This window comes from Anastrepha obliqua, unplaced genomic scaffold (assembly GCF_027943255.1).
Source record: "Anastrepha obliqua isolate idAnaObli1 unplaced genomic scaffold, idAnaObli1_1.0 ptg000009l, whole genome shotgun sequence".
Lineage (NCBI taxonomy): Eukaryota > Metazoa > Arthropoda > Insecta > Diptera > Tephritidae > Anastrepha > Anastrepha obliqua.
This window is the reverse complement of record NW_026562178.1, coordinates 2672141-2684927: the sequence shown is the minus strand read 5'-3', so window position 1 is coordinate 2684927 and position 12787 is coordinate 2672141. Positions and strand designations below refer to the sequence as shown.

The 12787-nt window shown below is 40.2% G+C and overlaps 1 protein-coding gene across 1 annotated transcript in view; it reads right to left on the bottom strand.

The window, feature by feature from the left end:
• Nucleotides 1-1760: 1760 nt before the first annotated feature.
• Nucleotides 1761-12787, bottom strand: part of LOC129251235 (uncharacterized) — a 303976-nt gene continuing 292949 nt past the window's right edge. Inside the window, 3 exon segments of the mRNA XM_054890588.1 lie at nt 1761-1912; nt 1915-2005; nt 2073-2193. Coding sequence (XP_054746563.1) covers nt 1809-1912; nt 1915-2005; nt 2073-2193 — 316 coding nt within the window. The 3' untranslated portion in view covers nt 1761-1808.

Sequence of the window (12787 nt, the reverse complement as noted above, 5' to 3'; positions counted from 1 at the left end):
GATTATACATCTTTCGGGTACCCGGACACAAGGGCATTGTAGAAAACGAAATTGTAGAGATTGCAAAAAGCGCTGTTTACATACAATTCGAACAAGAAAACGATATATTGAAACCATTACATGCGGTATACAATGACATCGCTGCGGACATGAAAGCACGGATAGACAGGCAGTGGAATAATTTTTAACACTTTAACACTTGTTTAATTTTTTAAAGTTTTCTACAAAGTTTGCACCATTGAGTTAGTGTTTTTTTATAACATAAACTATATTTTTGTAGAAAACCAAAATTAAATAAATAGCCAAATCATTGCGACATGTCGCGCTGCTATTATAGTGAACACAGGTGTATGAGCAGGTTAACTGCAAGAAGCCAGAATTTTCATTCCACAGTTAGAATTTCATTTTTGATAATATAAAATATAATATATTTAATAATATTAAAAAATAAAATACCTTAGTACCAAATACATTTTGCCTCTTACTTCTACTTTAAATACATTAAGTATTTGAAATTTTGGAGAAATGCTGTAGGATATTGTGGGAATTTCTGGGTGAGGTCAATGGAGTCTCGATCCCACTCTTGGTATTTATGGTTGTACAGGGTGCGCCATCTTTTATGTCGGTATGAAAACATTGAATAACTTTGAAAAAGAAAACAACTGATTTGTATAAGTGAGGTATTTTTATTTGGTTTGGTTATTTACAATTTATTAAAACTATTTTTTGAATACAATATCAATCAAGTGGCTACCTTTATTAGCAATCAAAAACTGCGATCTTTTTTCTGCGTTGGTCATCACCTTGTGAAGCACTTCGGGTTTTATAGTGTCGATTTCGCGTTGTTTCGATGGAAAGCGATTAATGGTTGAAATTGTACTGAATTGACGTATCGAAAACATGTATGTTGAAGTCGATATGTTGGTAAATGACAAAGTTATTCAGTTGGGCTACTGGACCCTACCGCAATCTACTGGACCTGTGTGTTTAGTGTTTAGTGTTTAGACAGTCAATAAACGACATTCACCGGGAGACCGTCGCCACCTTCTTAAGCTTCCGTCCTGTGAATGCCGTAATCGGAGTCCAACCACCACCCACAGCAGATGAAGAGCTCCAGCTGCCTCGTGAGACACGTGTAACACTGGCACAATTACGTTCTGGATATTGTAGCAGGTTAAACTCCTACCTATCCCGAATCGACCGCGACATAGTAAACATATGTCCGGCATGTGAAGGCACCCCGCACGACACTAACCACCTTTTCACATGCCCCTTAAAACCGACTCATCTAACACCCCTCTCCCTCTGGACCCATCCCGTCGAAACAGCATGTTTCCTGGGCCTACCCCTAGATGAGCTAGACGAAGACGACCGGTGATATGCCCGACACTGGCGGGTCTACTATTACTGTTAACAAACAAACAATGGCGCACCCGATAGAACACTTTGACTGCAATGTTCTGAACGGAAATGCAATGGAAAGTAAATTATGTAGGTGGTAACTGGTGAGACGTTGCTCTTGTTAAACGTGTTTCGGTTTCACTGTAGTGTAAATATTAATGCATCTCTTTTAACGGCTGAATTGGCTCTAAGTGTAGTCGAGGATCTTCAAGAGCTGAAGCGCTGAGAGGGAAAAGGAAGTTCAGATTGTGAAGGTGATTTTCTAGGTGCCTACAGCGTTCGTTCAGGAGACACCAGAGTGAAAAAGAACATATTAACAAGCAGGAGACGAATACTTTTAAAAAAATAAATACGGTATGTGGTTTTAAAAAGTCAGCAAACCAAACGAACTTTTATTTACTTAAATTTTACATATGAGTGTAGAAATTATACATAATATTCATAATATAATATGTCACAGTAATAAGTTTGTTTATAACTCTGTTGCCATGCGGCTTGTTAACATTTGCACACGTTTTGCATTACAACTTTTACAGAGTACATGCCCGTCCAGAGGATAGCATCCACGACCCTCGGCTTCTGACGATAACAACAAACCACAGTCCTGAAAGAAATACGATAAGGGTGTTCTTAGTAAAAATTACTCTTCAAGTGTGGATATGAAACCATACTTCACATTTATAGCATCCGAAGTGAAAACTGCGATCTAACGCTACGACACGTACAGTTTCTTCTTCACCGGTTTCTGGCATTATTGGTTCCAAACATACGCAGCAGCGTGGCGCGAATTTTCTGTAAAAATTTTCTCACGTAAAAATATTTTCGTAATATTTGAAGTGTTTCCTAAAAGTAATTTCGGCAGAAATGGGGGAAGTGCACTAAAAAGAGTGGAATTCTAAGCTGAATGCATTACTTCATTATGTAATACCAACATCATTTTTGAAATTATCGTTTTTATTGCAATGCAGATTGGTAATCATCAGTTTTATAACATGAGTAATTGTTGCTTGAAGTATTCATTAAACTTTAGACATACTTGTCGAACAGAACATCCCCCTTTTTACCGCATGACTTATATTTGAGGTTATGCCGCTTTGCGCGACATTCCTTTGTTTTGTGATTCTCTCTTCCGCTTCGTATGCTTAAGTTTCCGATACCTATTTGCTTCAAGTTTAATTTTGATTATTATTGAATGTATCCGCGGCCTTCTACTACGATTTATACCTGCGAGTACTTTGTTGATATCATTTATAGTACTTCGTAATTTTGCATTGAGTTCACGGCTATCTATGTACATTAGACTGGCCGTAGCTTGTATGAAGAAAAATAAAAATTGCAAATCCGAAAGTTTTCGGGTCGTAAAACATGAGGTTAGATGCAATAAAGAACGGTATATTTTTTCAGCCCGATCCGATGATGTCTAACCGTGCCCATTTGATCCTAAAGTATGGAAAATTTGAAAAAATCACAATTTTTACTAATTTTTTTCGTTTCTAATTTTTTTATTCGAATCTTATATTTATTGATGTGATGCGATTTTAATTAATGATCTTGTTTACTTTATGGCCCAATTTATATCGCGAAAGCCACCTGACAAAAGGCGCTTTCAGCACACATAGCTGATTAGTGATACGTGGAAAATATGTCACCGTCAGTTGAGTAATAGAAATTGTGTTTTATGAACGGTGTATTGAGCCAGCTACTAAATGAAATAATTATTTTTAAATTTTATGCAAAGGTACTTTTTAAATAATTTTTCACACTTCACTATAATAATAAAAATAAAAATTTGTTTCATAATCCACACTTTAGTGATCACTTAACAATTCATCAACTGTTGTGTTCGCTGAATACGCTAAAAGTTTTGAATTTTTACTCGACATTTGAATTAGTAGGCTTTGACATTGCATTCTTATTCAGTGTGATTTTTTTTCTCGATATTTGAATTGGTAGGCTATTGCATTGCATTTTTATTCAGTTTCAGTTGTCTTATGCGTTTAATAGTACAAAAGTAATTAGTTAGTGAAAAAATGAGTTCGAAATCATTATCAGGCATTCCGAAAAAAAGATTATGTTCTGAGCACAAAATATTTCTTGTGGGTGAATGTGAAAGTGTTATTTTTGGGGCCAAGTTGCCATCACTGAAACAGGTGCTCCAATTATTGTTTTACAAAATGAGGCACGAAAACTTGACTTTGGAAAGCAGTATGAAATACACGATTGGTGCCACGATTGAATTTTGGGAAAAAGCTAAAATTCCTACGGCGCAAGAAACAAATGGTATTAAAAAACTTAAAAATCTTTACGAGGAATCGAGAAAGTTACAAAAACATTCCAAGACTCCTAACGAGAAGTGTCGTAAAAATGAAGCAGAGTTTAAGGATAAAATTGAAAACTTCATATTTGACATTGCAGCCATGGATGCCCTAGGTATAATGAAAATGCACGAAGATAAAGACTTTCTTTTGCTCCAAAGAAATAGAGGACGTCCAGGTAGTATGTATAGTATGGTGCCGATACTGTACTCACAAGAAAAGAAAAACGCAAAGAGCAACGAATGGAAGAAGAAAGAAAGCGCGTTGAAAAGCATTTAGTTCATAGTAAGTTTATTACAGTTAAGCTTTACTGGTTCTTTTTTTTTTAATATTTGATCCCATTTGAAGCTAATTATGCTCTTGAAGACTCTGATACCGAGGACGCTGAAAAGAATATTTCAGTTGGCGAAGAAAATGCAGCAAAAGATATGAATGAATTCGAAGATACAGACGGAAGTAACATTAATTTACTACCGAAAAAGGCAAATCGAGGAAAAATTAATTTTATTGATGATAGAATGCTTGCATGCTTGGACAAATGTAACCTCTCTACAAGAGATGCCACGCATTTGGTGAGTGCAACGGTTGCTGCCTTCATAAATACCATGCAAAATGTTAATGGAACGCCGTCAATAAAAATGGAATATTTAATTCTTAATCGAACAACATTACATTCGATGAGGAGAGATTATCGTCGCATACAAGCTCAAGAGATTATTAATGGATTCAATGTAATGGTTTTACTGAATATGTTTATAAGATTTTGGATTCTTGACCTTTCTTTTTACTTGTTTGTAGATTCCCGACGTTTTTGTCCTTCACTGGGATGGCAAGCTGCTTGCAGAAATCGGAGGCACAGAAAAGAAAGATAGATTGTCTCTCGTTGTCACAGGAGAAAATATGGAAAAACTGCTGGGGATACCAAAAATTGAAAGTTTAACGGGAGATGCAATAGCTGCAGAAATACATAATTTTTTGTGCAAGTGGAAGCTCGATGATTTAGTGGAAATTGTATCATTTGATTCAACAGCTGCTAATACGGGAGTTAATAATGGAGCAGCGTTCTTGCTTGAAAAAAGGTTGGTCCGAAATCTACTTTTCTTTCCCTGTCGTCACCATGTTAGTGAATTGCTAGTCAAAGCAGTGTTCGAACTAAATTTTGGCAAAGCATCAGCACCGGAAGTTCCCTTATTCAATCGTTTCTTTAACAGCTGGAAAAACATTAATTCTAAGTCATTCAAAAGTGGAATATCGGAAAATGAAGTTCGGAAAGTCTTTACAATAGCTGAAGTGGAAATTTTTAAGAATTTTTGTCTAACTGCATTAAATAGTCACCACACTCGTGCCGATTACAAAGAATTACTACAACTCGTTGCTCTTTGTTGGGGAAGACGTACCAAATTTTTCAGAAGTACGGTCACCTGGTGCAACATCACACGCAAGGTTTATGTCGAAGTGCCTATATTGCTAAAAAATGTTTCTGTTTCGCGAGCAATTCGTGTTAACGATTTCAGAGATAAAGAGTCTAAGAAGCGTTTGTATTTTTTTAACCTGCATCTACGTTCCATATTGGTTTCGTTGTGTGGATCCAATAGCTGCTCCACAAAATGACCTTAAGCTCATTCAAAATGCGATTGTATATTTCGATAAGAATGTATCCAATGCCTTGTTACATAAAATTAAAAATCATTTATGATATTTGTCGGAAGAGGCGGTTGGCCTTTCATTTATTGATGATCAAATTCCTTCACATATTAAGCGAAAAAACAATTACTAGCGATAACCAGAAGGAAGATGCTGTTCCAAAGAGAGTTGTTGCAACAATGTCAGAAATAACGCTTTACGGCAGCAAGAATATAAATGATTTTATTTCATCAAGAACTAAAGCATTCTTTACCCGCTTAGGAATTAAAACAAGTTTTTTGGAATCAGATCCTTCAACATGGCAAGAAAGTAAAGACTATATAGCGGGAAAACGAATTTGTCAGCATTTGTCTGTAGTTAATGACGCTGCAGACAGAGCATTGAAATTGATCACAGACTACAACAGATCGCTTACTTATAATGAAGAAGATAAACTACTTACTGCAAGTTGTTGAGCACTACAGGCAATTGTATCCGTCTTACACCAAAACATCTCTCATTAAATAGACAATCTAGTTCTTTAATTAAAATTTTATTAAATTAAAATAAATTATATGAATAAAGTTAAATTATATATATAATTTAAGTATATACATATTAAATTAAATTAAGTTAATATATATAAATTGGAAACAAAAAAAAACTTTGTAAAAATTGTGATTTTTTGAAATTGTCCATACTTTGGGATCAAATGGGCACGGTTAGGCATCATCGGATCGGGTTAAAAAATTACACCTTTTTTCATTACTCCTAACCTCATGTTTTAAGACCCGAAAATTTATGGATTTCCACAAAAAAAAAGTTACGGCCAGTCCAATGTACATATGTTGAATGCTTCTAAAGATAGTGTTTCTTCCAAACAATTTTCTTAAATATTCTGACAGAATGAGCTGGGCGCAGATTGTGTTATCTTGGATTCTTCTAATGAATTGAGCTTGAAGAAGAATGTTAGAAATGAGAGCATTGTACTGACTTGTGACACAAATGCACAATAATTTATGCCACGCTGGAGCTATGCCAAACAATTTGCTATTCACATTGATATGTTGCAAGAAAATGGTGTTGTATTAGTAAAATGTCTTTCTTGGAATACACATGCTTTTTTAGTTTTGCAACTAACTCTTCATATTGAGCTCTGCTGGGTTTTTACGAACAATCTACGACACTAATAATGTGTAGAGAGATTTTATGAGCATATCTCATAATGTTTTATTTGCAAATATTCTTTTCATTTCCACACACTTGACGATATATTTAGTTTCCTTATTTTTGTCGAAATTCTCGAATAGCAGTAACATAATATTATAAGTTGTTGTTGCTGCTGTTGAAGATAGAACTTGCTTTTACTTGTTGCAGCAAATTCCGCTGGGTTTTGGCGAAAACTTATAATAACTATTCAAATATTTCTTTGTTCTTCATGAGTTAAGCATTATGTTTTATTTTCTATGATTTTTTCCGATTTATGATTCGCAATTCGTCTCCAACTTGTTGAGGCGTAATACATATAACTTGCCCTGTATGAATGCGGTGTTGTTAATACTCGAGAAGTGCTCCCAAACAAATGTAATTTTTGCCAGCTCTTTTCACGTGCCAGCAGTATATCGATTTTCCCATAAATTATCTCTCAGTACACATCTCTAACTAGCCAAGAATTTTTTTAAAATGACTATCTTCTATAACAGGAAAAGTACCGTTATGTTTGCTTTTTTTTTTGTTAATTGCGTCCCGCTTCGCCTGCGCAATATCAATTAAATCGTACTATTTTTTAGTAGTGTCAATGTGCTTAAGAATAACTGATTAGTTTCGTTGCGCATGAAGGGTATTGCTGTGTTGCTATTTTGGCAATAAAAATAAAATGTGTACTAAATGAAGTTATGCGTCTTTATCTAAAAAAAGTGAATACAATCGTCTGTATTACTTATATATGTATTCATAATAGCACTCCTCAATATGCCTTGGACGTCGGTAAGCAAAAAATTGCCATAAGCGCTAGTGCGAAATATCTTCGTATGCGGTTTTTCATCAACATAGTTAATCGCGATTATACGCCATTTCAAAGATGGAATGCGTTTCATTTATTATACGTATCGATCATATTATTATTTGTATATTATTTAATAACTATTAGTGTTAATGTCTTTAGTTTTCAAATGTGGGACATCATTTTGGAAAACTTACTAAAATTAGATATTTATGTATATATTTCTTTGCCATTCATTTAGATCTTCTTCTTCTTAATTGGCGCTAGAACCGCTTACGCGATTTTGGCCGAGTTTAACAAACCGCGCCAGTCGTTTCTTTCTCGTGCTAACCGGTGCCAGTTGGACACACCAAGTGAAGCCAAGTCCTTTTCCACCTGATCTTTCCAACGCAGAGGAGGCCTTTCTCTTCCTCTGCTACCACCTGCTGGTACTGCATCGAATACTTTTAGAGCTGGATCGTTTGTATCCATTCGAACGACATGACCTTGCCAACGTAGCCGCTGGATCCTTTTTCGCTGCGCTATGTCTATGGCGTTGTAGAGCTCATACAGCTCATCGTTCCATCGCCTGCGATATTCGCCGCTGCCAACGTTCAAAGGTCCAAAAATCTTGCGCAGAATCTTTCTCTCAAACACTCCAAGTGTCGCTTCATCGTATGTTGTCATCGTCCACGCTTCTGCGCCATACGCTAGGACGGGCATGATGAGAGCCTTGTAGAGTGTTAGGTTTGTTCGTCGAGAGAGGACTTTACTGCTCAGTTGCCTACTTAGTCCAAAGTAGCACTTGTTGGCAAGAGAGATTCTACGTTGGATTTCAAGGCTGACATTGTTATCGGTGTTAATGCTGGTTCCTAAATACACGAAGTCTTTTACAACATTAAAATTATAACTGTCAACAGTGACGTGGGTGCCGATACGCGAGTGCGCCGACTGTTTGTTTGAAGACAGGAGGTACTTCGCTTTGTCCTCGTTCACCACCAGACCCATTCGCTTTTCCTCCTTATCCAGTTTAGAGAAGGCAGAACTAACAGCGCGGTTGTTAAGGTCGATAATGTCAATATCATCGGCATACGCCAACAATTGTACGCTCTTATAAAATATTGTGCCTGAGCGATTAAGTTCTGCGGCTCGTACGATGCTCTCCAACATCAGGTTAAAGAAGACACACGACAGCGAGTCACCCTGTCTGAAACCTCGTTTGGTATCAAACGGCTCGGGAGGTCCTTCCCAATTCTGACGGCGCTGCTGGTGTTCAGCAACGTCATCTTACATAGCCGTATTAGTTTTGCGGGGATACCAAATTCAGACATCGCGGCACACAGGTAACTGCTTTCCGTACTGTCGGATGCAACTTTGAAGTCGACGAAGAAATGGTGTGTGTCGATTCTCCTTTCATGGGTCTTTTCCAAGATGTGGCGTATTGTGAATATTTGGTCGATGGTAGACTTTCCAGGTCTGAAGCCACACTGATAAGGTCCAATCAGTTGGTTGACGGTGGACTTCAGCCTTTCACACAATACGCTCGCTAGAACCTTATAGGCGATATTTAGAAGACTAATCCCGCGGTAATTGGCACAAATTGCAGGATCGCCCTTCTTATGGATTGGGCAGAGCACACTTAAATTCCAATCGGCAGGCATGCTTTCATCCGACCATATTTTGCATAGGAGCTGATGCATGCACCTTACCAGCTCCTCGCCGCCATGTTTGAATAGCTCAGCCGGCAGTCCGTCGGCGCCCGCGGCTTTGTTGTTCTTTAGCGAGAAGTGTTCCCTCCATTTTTCAGCTCTCTGTAGCGATCCCACATGGCTCGCGTTGCGACCGTTCGCAGCGTGGCTCTATAGGCGGCATCCTTTCTTTCTGCGGCAGCATGACATTCCTTGTCGTACCAATTGTTTTTTCGGGCTCGCCGGAATCCGATTTCTTCTTCGGCGGCGATACGTAGAGAACGAAAAATGTTGCTCCATTGCTCGGGCATGCCGGTTTGTTGGGCAGTACTCTCTGGGAGCAGAAGTGAGAGTCGAGTGGCGAATCTTCTGGCTGTCTGTTGTGATTGCAACTTTTCGATGTCGAACATTCTTTGCGTAGGTAGATGTACGTTTTTTGTTGCACAGAGGCGTGTGCGTGTGCTGCAACAAGGTAGTGATCCGAGTCGATGTTGGGCCCTCGGTTCGTACGTACATCTAAAACACAACATGATCGATCTGGTTTCGTGTTTTTCGATCAGAAGACAGCCAGGTGGCTTGGTGAATCTTCTTATGCTGGAATCTGGTGCTGCAGACTACCATGTTTCGGGCCCCGGCGAAGTTGATCAGCCTCTGTTCGTTACCGGATGTTTCGTTGTGCAGGCTGAATTTTCCGACTGTGGGACCAAAAAGTTCCCTCCTTGCCCACCCTGGCCTTGAAGTCGCCAAGCCCGAGTTTTATGTCGTAGCGGGGGCAGCGCTCATAGGAACGTTCCAAGCGCTCATAGAAGGAATCTTTGGTCGCATCGTCCTTCTCTTCCGCCGGGGCGTGGGCGCAAATTAGCGATATGTTGAAAAACGGGCTTTGATGCGGAGTGTTGCGAGACGCTCGTCCACCGGAGTGAACGACAGTACTTGGCGACGAAGTCTCTCTCCCACAACAAATCCAACACCGAATTTGCGCTCCTGTAGTAAACGTCACAAAGTCCTACTCCTTTCTTGCCTTGTCCCGTCCATCAAATCTCTTGAATGGCATTCCATCCCATCCCATTCATTTAGATCTACTTATATATAATTAGTCCTAACCTCATCTTGTCGTGGTGATGATGGTTAAATGGTGGTTTGACCCCCATATCATGGGGACCAACTCAAGACAATCTTAGATCAATGCGGATTGGCTAGCCATCCATCCGCTTAACGGCGAAATTGGTGGCCATCCAATCACCACGCGAAGATCACCGTACCGACGAATATCCCTTGTTATTTCTAAGCCCCCAGCATCCTTGGCCACCCCCTAATCCAGGGTGTTATGCGACACAGTGTCCATTGGATGGTTTGCTGCCAGGAAGCTTAACAGACCGGTTGTATCTTAAAGGCGCTTCCCTAACACTGGTCCGCCTTAGGGAGTAATTGTGGCCTTGCCATGGCATGGGGCGCTGCCGTGCCATTGCGCTTGCTATGTCGAGCAGGTGGTCGTACGAAACAGATAAATTCAAATACTGACTGAAGCTTCCAAACTGCTAGTGTAACGGGAGCAGGTGGCAGTGCTACTGCCAAACATACGAAAAACGCTATGCAAAGCACGGGTGCCATAGCCCCCGAAGACTCGGACCTAGAAAGTGTTGCAAACGTGAATACTAACGAGGAAGAAACTTTACTTCGCTCTCCGGTGAAGATTGATGGTGCCAGTTCTGTAAGTACGAAAAGACCTAGAGCTAAGCCAACCAAGGAGGGGATGAAAGCGAGAGCACGGTCCGAGGCTGCGGTCAAAATCTGCGACCGGTTTAGTGGCATGACCAATCCGACGCAGACTTAGGTGGAATGATTGGCATGGGCTAACAGGGACGTTGAAAAGGGCCGTACTCACTTTGCAAATCCCGCTGGATGTTCTGCATCAAACCCGGAGTTCGCCAATAAGGTTGAAGAAAGACTGGCCGAAAAAAGGCAGCGATCGACCGAAAGTGAAGGTACGATGCCACCACAAAAAGAACGTGCAAAAACTTTGCTGCAAAGCCAAGCATTAAGCACAGCAAAAAGGACGACGAAAAGCCGACAACGTCCTAAGCAGCGGCGGCGGCCAATGAGATTGCGAAAAAGCACCTGACTGTGGCACTTATTGATCGTGGTAACACGCTGAGGCAAATGTCGCAGGAGCAGTGGAAAACAGTAGAAATGAAGTTGTTGGAAGCTCTCTTCGCAAGAGCGGACGCGGATCCGAACGCATGTATGCCTACATTCGATGGAGCAGTATGGTTCAGCCGCATCAATATCATAAAGTGCTAGGATGGTCCCTCTCTAACATGGGTTAAAGAAGCTGTGAAGAAGCTTCAACACCGGAAGGTGTCGCACTTGAAATAACAGTGTACCGTCGATACCAAAGGCGAAGGTGTTAATACCGCGCACGGTAGACGCGGAGCATGCACTGCGAATGCTACAAATGCAGAACAAATATGTACCTACCAACGACTGCAAGGTGTTGAAAGTGGCTAAATCAGCGAAGGCGGAGGAAGCCAGAACTACATCCTCCAGGTAAATAAAACGGCGCAAGACATTTTGTACGAACGATGGCATATGGTATCGGAAGTGTGTTCCTTCCTCTCTTAATATCGTGGGCGAGAAAGTGGGTGAGCTGGAGCAGGTATCCAACTCTGTGAAGGAACCAAAGCCTGATGCTGAAGGTCCTTCAAATTATCCTTCACAAAAGCAAGGAGGATCAGTTGAGCTCTTTCACAATTTAGAGGGGTCAACTACGACGTGGTTCTAGTCCATAAACCATGGATCGGTTCGAGAAACGTGGTATCTGGACTGGACTCACCAAACTACAAAACTTACAGTAATACTTGTTAAGAAATTGTATGTCCCTACTTTAATACCAATCTCTCCACAGATGATCTGACAGTGGTGACTATTTAGGGATGCAGGAATAAAATACTACTTCTTGGCTCCTGCTATATGTAACACGAGAGGAAAGCACCGCCGGATGAGCTTCGTAGGCTGGTTAAGGAAGTTGAGCGACGGAAGCCTGCTCTAGTTATAGGCTCCGATGTTAACTCTCATCACTCTCTCTGGGGGAGCTCCATAGAGGTGAGTACATACTTAACTTTATTTTACAAAGTAGCCTAACAATGCAAACCGGGGTGAGGACACAACATTTATTGGACCCACCTCCTAACATTTTCTAGACTTAACTCTCTTTACGAATAATTCTACTAATGAATCCTGCTGAGAAGAGTATAATGATCTACAACGAGCATACAGGAAAGAGGTGCGTAGAGCCAAGAGAGCCATGGAAAGACTTCTGTGGCAGTGTAGAAAGTACAAACGAAGCGACTAGGTTCAGGAAACTGTTATCAAAACACCAGACTATGCCCAACTTAATACGTAAATCCAATGGAGACTGGACTGACAGTTGTGAAGAATCACTACAAGATCTAGTCAGTACGCATTGTCCAAGATGCGTAGACTACTAAGGTAGGAGCCCGTAAGAAATAACGTAGTAAACATCCCGAAAGACATTAACACAATGCAAAAAATTTAGTGAGCAATAAGCACTTTTGACCCATTTACATCACCGGATTTAGACGGAATTGTTCCAGCCATGATCCAAAGCATGGGCAATCTGTTGGTACCATGGCTAAAAGCGATATACAAAGAGTGACAGAAGTTTAACTATGTGCCAGTACTCTGGAGAGAAGCAAGGGTTGTGTTTATACCGAAAGCAACCCCATACTCTCAAAGGAATATGGGCCAATCAGTTTGAC